Here is a 17,065-nt window from a genome sequence, read left to right as displayed (position 1 = left end):
CCTTTATGGACATTCAAAAGATGTCTCTACCAGATATCCACTAGGTGTCCGTGATGGACGTTATACGGACCATGTTATGTGAATATGTTATTTGGTCCATATTACGCACTCCTATTGAATATCCGGTATGGACATTCGAAAGATGTCCCTACCGGATATCCACTAGGTGTCCGTGATGGACGTTATACGGACCATGTAATGTGAATATGTTATTTGGTCCATATTACGCACTCCTATTGAATATCCGGTACCTATGGACATTCCAAAGATGTCTCTACCGGATATCCACTAGGTGTCCGTGATGGACGTTATACGGGCCATGTAATATATACATGATATTTGGTCCATATTACGTCCATTACGGACTACTAGTGAATATTCGGTATGGACATTCAAAAGATGTCTCTACCGGATATCCACTAGGTGTCCGTGATGGACGTTATACGGGCCATGTAATATATACATGATATTTGGTCCATATTACGTCCATTGCGGACTACTAGTGAATATTCGGTATGGACATTCAAAAGATGTCCCTACCGGATATCCAAAAGGTGTACGTGATGGACGTTATACTGACCACATAATATATATATATATTATGTATAATTTATATGGTCCGTACTATGTTCATCACGGACACCTAATGGATATCCAGTAAGGACATATTTTTGACATTGCCTGTATTAAGTCGGTCAGGGACTATTTTGGGACTATATAATACGGACATATGTCATATAGTCCGTATAATACCACTGGGAGATTGCCTTTGATAGATGAACTTATTGTAGGTTTCGGATATAGGCAAAGAAGTTAATATAAAAACGATATATTTCGCTACAGTTTCGGATCTTATTTGATCCTTCTCCAGGCTGCAATAAAATTCTCATGTAAGGAAAACAGATTTTATAAAATACAGAGGCGGCTCACCGAGACAAACCAAACGAACCTTTACTTGTATCAATCATGAAACTAAAAATCCACCGACATTGCGAACTCATAAAGGAAGTCAAAAAACACATAAATTTTTTTTTAAAAAACCGAAAATGAAATAATCAAATAAGATCCGAAACTGTAGCGAAATAAATCATTTTTATATTAACTTCTTTGCCTATATCCGAAACCTACAATAAGTCCGTCCATCACGGGCATCCAATGGATATCCGATACGGACATTGTACATAAATTGGATTATCAATGGATATATATCGTGGATGTCCTAAAACTGTCCGGAAACAGACATCCAAAGGACATACAAATCAAGTCCATGGACGTTCCGACGTTAAATGGACATGAATTGTACGTCCCAAGGACGTTGTGTGCTATTAGGGGTGATTCATCTGTAGCACTGTGATTTCAACCCCGTTTTGAGCGGGTTGATAAACAACACATGTAGTAAAATTTGCATATCATCTAATTAGTTAGATTTGATATTTTCGTTACTGCTGATAAAAATTTGCTGTTTCAGTTTTACTGAGCCGCGGCTGGCTAAACTTATACAGGGTCTTTATAAATTGTTGTGACATTGCAGTTGGTTTTGATTAATTCTGTGCTGCTGTTTACTAAACGGTTTGCTTATAGACTTAGAAAAATGGACTCTGGACTCAGTATCACTTTTCCATTTGTGAAATACGGTCAGAAAAAGTGACAGGGTGAAACTGAACATCAAGCCAGATAGTTGTCTTTTTGTAAAATTTTGATTGGTCCACACTCACGTCTATATCAACAGAAAATATACAGGTATTGTCCTAACCTAACGATCATTTCTCTCTTTCTATAGAATAGCCATTGTGGGCGTATGACTTTCCCGCTAGATATGTCAATTTAATATTCTTAACATAGCTAGCAGCTAGGTTGAGCGAAATTGGCCGTTTGGATTGTTTGATTTCGAAGCTTTTTCTATTTCATTCTAGTCAACTTGAGTTCTGATGATAACAATTGTATCATTTGTATTTTTGCATTTGTCTTTTTTCTGATAGCACCGATGTATTTGGTCAGTTTCGTTTCTGTTTATTTATTTAATCCTGAGGAACGTGAAAATATAATGTCGAGACATCGACTTACGATTTATATTTAAATTAGTTTCATTTATATGTTTTCCGTAGTTTCTTTGACTGAAATTCTCGTTTCTTTGTGAGTTATAAGAATTTTTTTATTCCGTATTATGTGGAACCCTGAAAACATTCCTGAACATCCACTAATTCAAAGCACACTTGTGCACTGGTATCACTAAATGTAACACATTTAATATAGACCTCAGAATACTGACTCACAATAAATACAAAACTCATAGATGACATTTCTCTCAACTTTTATTAGTAACACTCCAGGGGGTGATAAAATTTCTTCTGTTATTCGCTTCCTGCGCAGTTGCCCCGTTTCTCATACCCTCTAGTAGATCCGTAATTGCAGGACCCTTTTTGCTAACTATAGACTCACTTGCGCTCCTGATCTTCTCGAAAATAGCGAACTTCCTTAGATCCTGTGGTCTGAGAGTTCCATTCTGCTTCATGGAGAAATAAACATGCTCCAAGATACCTTGACTTCTGATCAGGTAATCTCTCTGAGCAAGACGCTGCAGTCTATCTCTTTCTTCAGCCTCCACAATCATCTGCGGTTCAAAAGAGCACGACGTTCTTGCCGAAGAGAATTGCGTGATTCTGGATGAAGTTCTTGACAATATCTGATCGTTTTTTTTCTGAAGGGGCCTGATGATCGGACTGACTCTTTTTGATGCTTCTAACTTTGCCTTGAGTAGCATTTCATCTCTCATAGCATTTTGGGCAGCTTCTCTAGCTCGACTTGCAGCTGTGTCGCAGTAAAGTGACCCTTGACCCTGATCGAAGAATTTGATGTACTCCGTAGAATTACAAGGGTATACTAGGCGAAATCCTCCCTTATGCATCATTTCGTGTTTATAATACTCAGCAAAACATTTGACTTCAGCAGGAGCTGGCATATCTCTATTCAAGCCATGTAGGAGTCTTTCCCTAACCCTCTTCCTGTCCTCACGCATAATCTTTTTTTTATCGCAGTGTTCCAAGTTGAGCATTGAGAACATATCTGACAGAAGAGACTCCTTAACTTCTAAATCCAATGGAGTATCGGTATGAAAACTGGGGGAATGGTTCACTTCCAATATTTGTGGACATAATCTTCGGTCAAGTATTATATCGATGCCTAACAATTCACAGCAAGCTGGTATGACGTCATGATTCGGGAAACAAGCTGCATAACTATGTTTTAAAATCGGCCAAGCACTTATGATTGTTTTTATAATGACATCATCAATTTTCGTCCAAAGATGATCGACGTCATGACCTAAGCTATGAAGATAATTGTTGAGCCAAGATAGTTTTCTCTTACTACCTGCTTCAGTATCTAAATTATATGTTCTGCTGTGTTTATTTACAGCATAGTTTGTGAGATGCATGAATACATTAGAAATGTTGACACCATTGGGTTCCTTGTAACGACTGGTTGCAAATCTGACCAAACCTTCCCTGAAGATATAGATGCGTAATGGATCACAAGAGGTGATTAATGTGTAAACTCTCAAATCAAATTTGTAACCATCGATGAGAAATGGTCGATTGATGTAAACTTGACATATTCCTCTATCGCAAGGTCTGACATCTTTCAGTGTTTTGGTAACAATAATTCCTCTTCCTTGACTCCCAGCGTCTGGTTTCAAAATGAATGTTTTATTCTTCCTGAGCCTACTGTATGTGAGAGCTTCTCCTAGATCGGCAGGAAAACACCAGGTTTTAGGAAAAAAATTATAATCTTTGGGAAACAATCGGATCATTCTATTGAGGTTCCTCGCCAGCAAATCTTTCCTGCATATTTCTAACATGCCTGGAAAATGATTGATTTTCTGGAACCTTTTCATTTCCTTACATCTCTCAATGGTTATTGATAAATCTGTCCAATACATGTTCCAGTTTTCACCTTCTGCAACTTCCTTGTAACCAAATTTAGAGGCCGTCTTCCGAATGACATCGTAGCGACAGTTTGCCAAACAAAGTGTAACAGCTCGCTTCTTTTTCCGCTTGATTTTTGGACTTATACCGAGAGATAATTTGCTGTTCTGCTTACTGAGTCCTCTTTTTTTGAAAGTTTGTATATAACCATCTCCATTTTCTGAAGCCCTTTCGAGATCTGAAGATTCGTCTGAACTATCAGAGTTCGCTATTACTGGCAAACTTTCCTTTGATTTATTGCCCTGTTCCATACGAAATGTTGAAATTTACGGTTATTTTCATGTCAAAGAGACACTGAATAATCGGTTAAATTTAGCTTTGAACGAAATTATCTACAGAAGTTTTTTGACGGTGTTTTTTGACGAATAATAATATCCACTCAATGCAGACGTCAATTGGAACTCTGGTGAATATTGACGAATTCCGTCAATCATTTGAACTTGATGATGTTTCATTGAAATTCTTATGTCAAATATTTTGATTATTGAATATGAATCAAACTATTTATGTAGTCCACAGTTCATATTATTGAGAAATGAAATGTTGCAAATTTAGTGATTTAAAAGCCGAATTGGTTTTTTTTACACTTTCAAGCTTTTCAACTGCATATTATTGAATTATTAGAATCATTTCCACTTGCACGTCTACAGGCAGTGGTGAGTATGCTCCATTCAAGAATTACCTATTGACATCGCGGGCGACTCTGAAAGATCCAAAATATGTTGGTAATAGGCTATTCAGTAAAATTGTGAGTTTCGCAATTCAGGTTGGTATTGGGATTGAATATTGACCCATAGACCAAAATGACATTTACTTTATATAAGTCTATGCAATGGCCAAAAATATTTCGAATTCTGTACTGCTCTTTATGTTTTCAGTTCAATCGAACTAATTCGGAAAACAATTGTATCAATTTGAATACTCAAAAATTATTCTGAACTTGAGTATATCTTGAGTTGTACTTTTCTAGGTTAAATTTAAATATTACATTTCTAAGGAACCATCTGATGTGCATTATTTGTCTTAGACGACGTTGTTGTGTTTTTTCAAGCAGTTCAATATGTCGCCTGTAGGGCGTCCAGCTTTCGCATCCATAAGAAAGCGTTGGAAGCACCACTGCTTTGTAAACAGCTGTCTTGGTCTTCAGATTGAGGTCGAGATTTTGAAACACTCTGCCCTTTAGCTTCCAGAATACTCGTAATGCCGAATTGATAAGGTTGTGTGTCCAGGTTAGCCCTAGCATAGGTAACTCTAACGACTTCTCAAAATCAGCTAAGCGTTCGTTGTCGTGGGGCACACAAGCTTTTCCCTAGATTGATTCGCTTGGTGTTTTGGTCGAGTATTTCGTTTTGTGCATGGTTCTGGAAAAAAATGTTCTTCCCTACGTTAGAATAGAGTGATAAGACTATACCCAGGTGACCATATCTCATAACAGTTATGAAGCAGAAATGTATCCCACGCTCCTTGTTTTATAACAGATATATCACACTAAAGCCGGGTCCAGACTATGTAACAAAACATTTTATTAACAAAGTTATACAACAAATGTGCTATACAACTTTGTTATATGACTTGTTATAAAATAGCAGAGACATCCAGACTATGTAACAAAATAAAACTAAACGAAAGTTCTCATCTGGAAGCAATGGCATCTGTAGTATTGAAAATGTCTTCAAACGTAGAGGATGTCATTTTGGCAGCAGCAGCTTGCGTGATTTTATGTAGACGAGTGAAATCTCATCGTTGAGAGCTAGAGGTACATTATAGTGAAACAATTCTTTTGAAGGATCTAGCAATGGATTACATAGACTCATTGACAGGGGACATTAAATGCGATGGTAGTTTTAAAAATTTCCTAAGGATGAAAAGTTCTGATTTCGAATACCTGATAAATCAAATCGGCCATAAAATAGGCAAAGAAAACAAGACATTTCGAGATGCAATACCAGTAAAAGAAAGATTGGCGCTGGAGTAAATGTTTAATAACACAGGTGTGGACAAGTTGCGGCGTGTTTTATAACAAAGTTATATTACTTTCTTTGATCTTTACCGACACCCAACGGATAACATAAAATTTGCTATATAGCAAGAAAAATGTTGTATAACATTGTGTTATATAACTTTTTCACTTGAATTTCTCTAACAAGTTATATAACTTTGCTATATAACCTGTTTTGTTACATAGTCTGGACCCGGCTTGAGAGTACAAATACAGAGCGCTTATGTAGCAGCTATGCTCCTATGTCCGCCTCAAACAAGGAACACATCTCCTTTCTGAAAGGAGCAAAAATAGTTCAAACATGGATCATGCAAATATTTGTTTCATGGGAGATCTATATATATTACGTTCTTGTGCTATGTTTATTATGTTTCATTTGTTATTGAAAATGCTTTCAAAAAAAGCATGAAAAATAATGGAAATTAATATAAACTATTGCAATATTGAACTCGTATTCTGATTTTTCAAATGGTGTGTATTTATCGATCATTTTTGAAAATAAAATTGATTATTGTTCTCCAAGAAAAATTAGGGCATGTCTTTCTAGTCTTTGCACTTTCCCGCATTCCATAAAAAAAATAATCAACAGTTCATTAATGCAGGAAAGTGCAAAGACCAGAAAGACATGCCCTAATTTTTCTTGGAGAACAATAATCAATTTTATTTTCAAAAATGATCGATAAATACACACTATTTGAAAAATCAAAATACGAGTTTAATATTGCAATAGTTTATATTAATTTCCATAATTTTTCATGCTTGAAAAGAATACTATATGCATATTTCATATCTTTCTGAAGAACATTTTTAATATAAGTATATGATTTATTCATTTATTTCTACATATGAGGTACATGCAACACGTGAGGAAATAACTTATATCGAAATTTACACCAAACAGGACATTATTTATTCAAATATAATTTTTATATGCTGGATATAATATAAACATAGCCTATTATGTGTTATAGGACTGCTATGAAAATAAGAGAAATGATTTATTGACCTACAGTTCGATATCCATATCACTTTAATTCTTTTCAGTAATTCACCATTTCACTGGAAAATCACTATGATACACAAATAACTTATCAAACGTTCAATATCTGCACTTATTAACTTTGAGTAATCCACTATTCAACTGACAAAACGTCTAAATGATAATAAATACATATCGAAAAGACAGCGGTATCAATAGCATTTCTCACAATCCTCCATATTTGTTTACGTTTTACAGCGCCCTCGACGGTAGTTAAAACGCTTATGGTGTCATGCTATGTTCATGATCTCAAAATGATACATGGCAAATAAAGAACAATGTTACAAATATGTTACGGGGATATCAGGGAGCGGGAACATGAAATTTACAAAATGTGGATATAATTTCGATACAGCACAGGTACATCTCAAATATCGCATCAGACACGTAATGGTTACAGAAAAATAACACATAACAAAGTTCCCCATTCGATCTCCCAAGAAAACATAACAGATATGTTACTGGTCACTTGGGTAACATTCTCAAAAATGCCTCTTTATAGAGATAATAAAAAGCTTTGTGTGCTCTACGGTTACGAACAGTCAGGTGATTTTGACAAATCTTTAGAGTACCCTATTTACGAAGCTTTCCAAGTATTTGAACTGCTCGACCTGTTCTAGATTTATATCCTTGTGACTGATATTTGTTTGAAGGCTTTCTGGCGGACTTACCAGGATTTTGGTTTTGTAAATATTGGAGTCTAAGGCCTAAAGCTTCGTATAAATGTTTATAGGTGTCCAAAGTTATATGTAGATCCTCTAAGCTGCTAGCGGTAAGTGTGCAGTCGTTTGCATATTGAAGTTCCTTGATGAACTTTGTACGGGTCTGTGCTCTGAGGCGCTTCATCTTAAACAGGCCTCCATCCTCCATCAAATGTGAATCTTATTCCAACACCTCTTACATGCATACTTATGTCAGCAATTATGGAGGCAGCTAAGGCGAAAATATTGAACAGTGAAGGCGCTAACACGCTGCCTTGTTTTATTCCAGAGTTGGATACAAATGGTCGGTTGTAGAGCCATTATGCTGTATTCTAGCGTGTTGTTGGTGTGAAGGCTTTTACATAGTGCTAAGAATTTTTCGGTTACCAAGGTTCCGAGGCGTCCCATGATTTTCCATAGTGCTCTCTGATTCACCGAGTCGAAGGCCTTACTCAAATCGATATAGGCTGTATAGATCCAAGATTGTTGTTCACGGTCCTTCTCTTGCAGCTGTCGCAGAGTGAAAAATATGGCCAACCGTACCTCGATTGGGTCGAAAGCTGCTATGGGATTCAGGTAATAGCTTTTCTAAGAGAGGAATCAGACGATTAGCCATAAGGTTTGTTCGTAGAGTGGTTCACAACAGTTGTGAACTGTACAGAGCAAGCGCAATTCCATTTTAGGGTAGCGAATATACATTTGCGCTTGCTCTGTACAGTTCACAACCGTTGTGAACCACTCTACGAACAAGCCTATAATCTTCGGGAGATTTTATCGGCCCTGTAGGTTATTGTTGCAAATTTAACGTATCGCCTTTATTGTTTAGAGGTTGAACTAAAGCGTCTTGTGGCACATCTCCTTGTTCCCAGATCTTTCTGAATAGTGTTAGTAGACTATTGACAATGTCTTCATCTAGTGCTCTGAATATCTCCGCTGGAACGTAGTCTAGACCTGGTGACTATTTTTCATATTTTTTATCACACTTATGATTTTCGACATCGAGATTTCGTCATCGAGCGATGTCATCGGACTATACGCAGGGAGCCGGTCTAAAATGGATAAATCCGAGTAATGCTCCTTCCATCTTTTGAGAATTTTTCTATCATCAGTTAGGATATCTCCAGGAGCATCTCTTCGTCCCGATATTATTTGGAAGGTTAGAAGCTCAAAATATCAAGGTAAGAAAGATAATATAATATATAGATATAATAATTGATAATCTCAACAACAACGCGAACAAATAAAATAACAAATAATGACGGAAGATAACCAGATATGGTGTATTGAATTATTATTATCTTCCACTGAATAAGGCCGTGAATTTAAAATAAAACAGAAAATAAAAAATAAAATAAAATGGCGAATTTGTACCACCTGATGCTCAGGAGTAAACAACAATTTTATCACTATCGAATCTGTATTTTTCAAAATATTATGAAAATAGTTTTATCGTGATGGGATCCAAGCAGTGTTATTTTTTGACCACTCTAAATATGAATTTGAACAAGCACAACACAGCTCATACTTTCAAGTGAATGCTTTTAACATACTGTTTTTTTTAAACCATTATTATCACATGAAGGTGATGTTATGATTCCTATCATTGTTCATTCCTGTATTTCATTATTGGAAACTATAAATAATTAGTTTTCAGATATTGAATTCTCTTATTTCCATCTATACCTAATATACAGAAAACTCAGTGGAACAGAAATCCTCTATTCGTAACCAATTTTTTCTTGAAAAAATGACTGAATATAACGAGAAGCAAAGTAATAACACGAGAACGGAGAGCTTTCAAGTATACCGAACGTGATGAAAAACCATGGTGGTCTGCGAGGTTCATATTATATAAATAGGCAGAATTACTTTTCATCACGTTTGGACGAAGAGAAACCGATTTCATATATTATTCATTTAGAGAGATAGTCGTTAAAAAAAATCCCGTATCTGCTTCGCTATTATAATAAAAGACATTATAGGGACACATTGATTCCAGCAAAAGTCATTGAGTCAGAATTTTTCTCAATTTTCCTTTGAACTATCCAATCCGTATATCAAGCAATGAAAATGAAATATTCATATTTCAAAAACTTTCGGAAAACAATTCAATGCTATTATTATTCATATACCGAGTTATCTTTTATTGATTAACTCAAAAAACCAGCTGTCATAATATGGTGCAATGTAATTATTGTGATCCATTCGATTGAAAGTCAGTATTTATATTGGGGTTTTTGTGAATTCGCTCATTATAAAAACATGGCGATATTAATATTTTGTATATTTCATTTCGGTGTAAATATTAAAATTAAGTTGAAAACAACAAGAAAAAACTTTTGTGAGATGGATTGAAAAAAAATTCAGTTTAATTTTTTTTGTTTACTCATGAGTCATTTATTATTATCTTTAATAGTTTACAAGGCCCGTCAAATAATAATAATAATAATATAAGTACCTAAATATACAATAGAATACAGTAGAAAATATGAATAAATAAATTCAATGAACAATGAAAAAATAGTTGTATATGTACAAATTAACTAAACTAAATCAGAAGACAAACACAAAAACGCATTGATAACCAGAATGGCCTTCATCCTTTTCTTGAAGCCCTCATCAGGTTATCAAGGCAACTCTGAAGTCTGTTCTACAAATTTATTCCGTTTTGCAGATGTTGTGTGTTTTGCTTTCGTTTCAATCAATGCTCAGTATCAGGGGGCACCAAATTTTTGCGATTCCTGGTGTAATGGTAGTGAACATCTGTTTTTGAAACCGTTGTTTATTCGAATGTACGAAAGAGGGGCATGCCAAAATATAACAGCATGGGATTGTGAGTACATGGTATTTCACAAAGAGTTGCCGACATCTTGTTTCCCCAGCTATGAGCCTCAATGATTGTTTTTGCTATCGATATCAGTTTTCATTACACATTACTAGTTGTATACTGTGGTGGTGCGGCATATCTTAATCTATGCTATCTTTTGTATGATTGTAGATGGAGAGGGTAAACAACAAGAAAAGTGTATCCAATATTTCTCTGTTTATGTTTACATCTACTCCATAGACAATCACTGATCTACTCCATTTCTGTTAACGTTCACCCCAATATTTGAATGTTCATTATCGTACTTGTCTATGGAGTAATAATGTTTCGTTCGTTTTTAGATTTGAGTACCAAGAGTTTCGTTATCGATAATCCTGGAAATTGTGCAATTTGTGGCAAATATGCGGAAAAAGACGACATCGGGTCTGGGTAAATGTAAACAAAAACATGTTAATGTTGGACACAGAAAATTCCCCTTCGTAGCTACGCAATGTGGTATCTTCTTTTTCCTCTATCTACGGGTGAGATGGACATGCAGAAGAACTGTAGCCGCACCATTATGTTTAAATGCCAAACGAGAGCATATAGAGAGTATCTTTCCCTAGGGCAGCGATGGAGTGTCTGCTACCTCCTACACACCCAGCTACTTCGGAGGTGGCAATGAACAGCTCTAGAGTCTGGAAACAGGGAAAATGGCGCGATACTGGCTTGCGGGATCTTAAGATGGGGAGGATGCTAATGCATCCCTTTTCCGTAGTTCCTGATAAAGATCTATAGTCTGTACTGAACACTTTTGTGTCTTGGTTCACCGATGAAAGTGTGATGTCCCCAGGGACTGGTATAGGAATTGTGAGACCTCGTTTCAACCAGTCCATCCGCTTAGGAAAGGATTGTTCCATAGTACAGGATGCACTGAATGCTGTTCTTGTCTATACTTTTGAGAATATCCGAGCAGAGCACTCCGGAAAACACGGATTTCTACCTTCTATGAAAAAGCCTCACCTTTGAAAATACACTGTATATATTGTGACATCAGAAAACACTAAATTCCCTTCCTGAGGAAAAGGTCACTAGACTATAGGAAAATGCAGGAAAGTTCTGCAGGATCTGGGTCCTGGTAACGTTCTATTATTTGATCTCCGTCACGTTCAAGTAACTGGTGGATTGACTGGCCACCTGTTCCACGAACATTCAAAGAAAATGACTTACTAGTTGTTTCATGTACCGCTAGTGAAATAGCACTGATGAACATACTCTGCTTATACCTTACTGAGTTAAGGACGACACAACGAGTGACACACCTAGGAAAACGAAGAGCAGTTGGATTCTCCTGTTTACTCGTGGCATTGTTGTCTGCATGTCCTTGGGTATGAGAAGGTCCAACTGTATGCAGATGAACTATGGCCTTACAAGGCCTCATTCAGCCTAGAAAAGGTACCGCACATAGAAGATAAAGAAGACTATCTATTGATTGAGTCATCGCTGCTTGGTTACCCCAAGAAAAAATTATGGTCTCGTTACTCAGTATTTCCAATTATACAAAATCGATCCAGTTGAAAACTATTACTTGTCAAATGAAGTAGTAATGATGTGGCGAATCTTATTTTATTCTGAGCGCATCCGTACGTAATTATTTCATAGATGTAAGTACGTAAAAAATATCGAATGATGAACATTTCCAGTGAGAGATTGTAATATCTATGAGATGTTTTTTTTGGTAGATCAAGGTTACAAAAATAAATCGATGCCTGTCTCTAAAAACATTTTTTATTCACAAAAGGATCATCGAAATGTTTCAAAAATTCCTTACCTTCGAATAGGAATCGGAAATTCAAGCTAATAATCTTCTAAATACTACTTATGATTATTATTATTTATTTATTTAGTTTAAATGTCTCGACTTCAAAGGTCATTGACACGGTTACAGTCTATTTTTTAACTATATGTGTACAATGTAAAATTTCAAATCTGACTGTACATACTTATGATTATGATTTATATTATATTGTAGTGTACGCAATGTTGAAATGAAAATAGGTATTCGTGAATATTGCGAATGCAGCGTTTTTCCATTGTTATATATATATATACAGGGTGTTCCTAAATTGAACGTACAAACGAAAAGGGGAGATTCCTTAAGTGAGTTTAAGAAAAAAAGGCCTATAAACATGGGGTCGCAAACGTTTCGTTTTCGAGATACAGAGTGTTGAAGTTTGAATTTTTTTCAAGTTTTTTTCGAAATCGTTGGTAGATACGACAAAACTACAAGAGACCGAAAAGTTTAGTATAAGAACAAAGCTTCTTTTTACATTTTTTCAAATTAACAGTTGCTCACCAAAAAAAAAAGTTCTGCAGAAAAACAGGTGGCAGTGTTCCAGGAAAAATATCACCCTTTAGATCTTCTATCGAAATTGCCATGTCACGTGGTGAGAACTCTAAAATGTAATATCTATGCCAAATTTCAGTTGAATATCTTGTGAAGTGTAGATACTATGAGAAAAAAACTTGAAAAAAATTCAAACTTCAACACTCTGTATCTCGAAAACGAAACGTTTGCGACCCCATGTTTATGGGACTTTTTTTTCTTAAACTCACTTAAGGAATCCCCCCTTTTCGTCTGTACGTTCAATTTAGGAACACCCTGTTTATATATCGTAATGGGTAGAAAAGTCAATCAATCAGTACTCATAGCTGTAAGATGTCAGTCAGTGTAACATAAGTTCCATCGTTCAATAAAAAATATAGTTATAGTTCAGTGTTATCTATTGAATCCATAAAGACTCAGCTACTACAATACAAGGGCGGTCCTAGACTGATTTTCTGGGGGGGTAGTAATTGAAAGAACAATTGAAATTTCCAATTAAGACTTCAAATAACAGGTAGGTATCTTTAGTTAGCATTTGCAGTACCATATTTTTTTTTCTTTAAATTGTACAGTGCGTCCCATTTTGGGTGAGACAGCCAGGGTTTCTCGCTTGGTATTTAAGATAGAGCCGTGCGGTTTTCACGTTTCTGTCCTACTTTTTTGTGAAATTCTGCGTAAAATCCAGTGGCCTACTCAATTTTTGTTTTCAGGGTAGGTATGGTTTTGAAGATACGACACAAACATATGTTTTTTTCAATGGAACATCCTGTATTTCATTACTTCGTTGAATTCGTTATTTTTTTCCCTTCAAAATTATGTATAACATTATATAGGAAATGCTAAAAAACGCTAAAACATCACATGATAATGATTTTTTGTTAGTGAGCCATGAATTTTCCAAGTTCCAATAAGAGGATTATTACTTTTGATTATTAAGAGTAGTATTTCATGTCAAATGATACAAACATCCTCGTTGTTATTATGGCTACTATACATTTGGAAGCATTGTTTAATCAAGTAGGCATTGAAGAGAAAAAAATAAATCTGATCTAGCTGTCATTGCTATGAATTTTTATTGTGTTTAGACACAACAGTCCCGAAGAACTTCGTGCATCAACAGAGAAATTAAAAAACAGCCCTTTTATAATATTAAATGCACTATAAAGTATAAAGTCTTTATACCACGTATTGAAAAGGTTTTTCAATTATGTATTAGGACAGCAATTTGAACAGTTTAATTATAATCAGTAAAATATTATGCAATGTTGAAAATTTGTATCAATACCAATAAATATTTTATTGGTATTTCTTCTCTATCTAATTTGTATTATGAATTTTTGTATTATTTATGTGCTGCTATTAGGTAGGTACTGTTACGAACCGCTGAAATCAAATTTTATTTATATATTATTTTGTTAAAATCCATCAACAGAATCATAACTTATAAAGAGCAAATTATTTCAATTAGTCTATTCAAGGAGTGACTTTTCTGAAAACTATTCTTGACTGACAACTCCCTATTATTTTTTTTTATGTTTCCATGCCATCCAAAATTTCCTAGCATAGCATCTATGATGAATAAATTTCTTATAAATTAAATAAAATTTCTTCTAATTCCTAGTACTCATTGGAAAAACTAAACTAAACAATATTATATTGGGGAAACGCAAACCATAACAGTACCTTCGTTTTATTTTTCGTGTTTGTGATGAGTGTATTATCTTTGATAGAAGAATCATCTAATTGATTCTTCTTCTCTAAAATCATCATTATGTGATGTTTTAGTGTTTTTCAGCATTTCTGAATTCAACGAAGTAATAAAGTACAGGGTGTTCCATTGAAAAAAATATAAGTTTGTGTCGTATCTTCAAAACCATACCCCGAAAAAAAAATTGAAGACGACACTGTATTCTACGCAAAATTTTTGTATTCAGCTCAGCATTATTTCTCAAAACTTCGGAGATAAAGGAGGGATACGAAAAGTATCAATTTCCAACATCGCCCTGTATCTCATACATAAACGGAAACAGTTATGCAAAATCTGATTAGGATAACTTGAGTTTCACAAAAAAGTTCTATCTAAAGCCCGTTTGTAACGGCCGAGAATTCTATACCAAATCTTGGTAAGAAAACGGATTATTTTGTATGCAACTGAACAGAGAATTCTACCGAAAGTGCGTATGTAACGATACATAATTCAGGGCGCATGAATTCTCGAGTAAATTTTCTAGAGAATTTTCGGCAGTTGCAAACGAGAACAATCGAGAAACCTGGCTGTCTCAGCCAAGATGGGATGCACTGTGAAGGAATCTCTCCTTTTCTTTTCATTATAATATTGTTTTTTCTTAGTTTTTTTATATGAAAAATTCAAAAAATCATATTCGTTATGGGCTCTGGGGGGGGGGGGGTAATTACCCCTTTTACCATCCCCCCCCCCGTAGGACCGCCCATGCTACAATATGACGATAAGTAAAATTTAAATGAACAAAGAAATAAAAATGAAAAATGTTCACTTTAGACTTCTCGTGTAAGGAAATGCGAGTTTCATTTTTACATACCTATAATATCATTCAAAAAACGTTTTTATATAAACTATCTGTAATCCTCAGTTAATTATGAGAGAGCGATAGAGGTCAAAGGAAATATTCATTTCCGTTCCGAATTCCTTGTTCAACCCCCAATTTTTCACGAATTTCATTCTATTGACCCCTCCAAACTCACCTCAAAGGTTTCCATAGCAGTGAATGTGTCGTTGGGTGTATTATGCTGAAAAATAATGAAGTGGACCTTTTGTACCTATTATTCGACATGGAGAGCCCTAGTCGGTAGAATGTATAGATGCAGTGGAATGTGATAAATTGTTAAGGGATTCACTGACACCGTTAATAATTTCATCTTTTATAAATATTTCGGTATACTTTTTATTACCCCAATTGAAATGTAGAGAAGTTTTTCAATTCGACAACCTATAAAATAAATTCCACTGAAGACCCCTTAAGGCAAGGGGAAGTATTACCTGCAGAATTTGAGTAAATCTTTTGTGACCAGATATTACGCTGCATCTGAACTTTCCTTGAAATCCCCGAAATCCACATTCCATGTTATCTTGGAATCAAATATTGGAGTATTATCCATTTTATTACAATTGACATTAATTATTTAACATAGACAACATGGATATATTTATAAATTTTGATTTGAAATTTCTTTAGATTAATATTAAATTAAATTGCTTGGAATGAATATAAAACCACCCCTATATTCATATTGTATGTATTTCAATTGAGAACGAATAAAGATTTCAGAAAATATGAGCAGAGGTTTTCAGAATATATTGCCGTTTTCGGGAAAACCGGAAGTTGAAAAATTACGGCCAGAAATGGGAGCTGTACCTACCATTTAATTTTGAAAACCAGTAAAATCTGTAACATTTTTTTATGAAAATTATTACGGTTTGTCCGTAATAAGTTGCGTATGTGCGATAGTTTTTCGGTTGATTTTTTGCGGCATTTATCTTGAAAATCTATTTTTTTCAAGCGGCCAATTGTATATAGCCTCTTCCTCTGTTGACAAACCTTCAACTTTATTTGTTTATGCAACATCCAAAAAATGCTATTTACAAATATGAAAAAGTACATGTTCAATTTTAATGTATAAAGTATTATATGTATAAATATGTAGGTACTCAATCAATTATTTCAATAAAAAGTTCATAATGTATTTTGTTTCACTTGTCATACTATACCAACCACCTTTATTAATCTCTCATATACTCATATTATGTACCCTCAGTATGGTAAGATAACGTCTGCCGGATCAGCATGTTACTTTATAACATTTGACCTCTATTTCATAACACAATGGCAACCAACTTCGGCCTCAGAATAAGAAAACCTTAAAATTGCATAGCCTATTTGACCAAGAATTTCAAAAACGCTTATATTTCGTTGGATTTTTTCTCCTGTATGTATTTTGCTGAACGGACTATTCAACAACCCATTCATTGTCCAGTGGTGTCCCGCAGGGATCAGTTCTGGGTCCCATTCTCTTTTTGTTTTATACGTCTGATTTACCTCGACTGCTGAAATCTCCAAGCGCACTTTTTGCAGACGACACCAAAATCTATAACCATGCGTCGAATGCGGGAGCTC

The 17,065-nt window shown here is 35.1% G+C and overlaps 1 protein-coding gene across 1 annotated transcript; it reads right to left on the bottom strand.

Annotated features, from left to right (window-relative positions):
• Positions 1-2,294: 2,294 nt before the first annotated feature.
• LOC123315138 (tubulin polyglutamylase ttll6-like) lies at positions 2,295-4,429 on the bottom strand. The gene has a single exon (XM_044900713.1). The coding sequence runs from the start codon at positions 4,232-4,234 to the stop codon at positions 2,306-2,308; it is 1,929 nt and encodes a 642-aa protein (XP_044756648.1). The 5' UTR covers positions 4,235-4,429; the 3' UTR covers positions 2,295-2,305.
• Between the last annotated feature and the right edge of the window lie 12,636 nt (positions 4,430-17,065).

This window comes from Coccinella septempunctata, chromosome 6, assembly GCF_907165205.1.
Source record: "Coccinella septempunctata chromosome 6, icCocSept1.1, whole genome shotgun sequence".
In the NCBI taxonomy this organism is placed as follows: Eukaryota; Metazoa; Arthropoda; class Insecta; order Coleoptera; family Coccinellidae; genus Coccinella; species Coccinella septempunctata.
Note: the sequence above shows the minus strand (reverse complement) of the source record. Positions and strands in the feature narration are given on the sequence as shown.

Bases quoted from the DNA above. Each gene is read 5' to 3' on its own strand.
- LOC123315138 (XM_044900713.1), bottom strand. From the start codon at position 4,234: ATGGAACAGGGCAATAAATCAAAGGAAAGTTTGCCAGTAATAGCGAAC.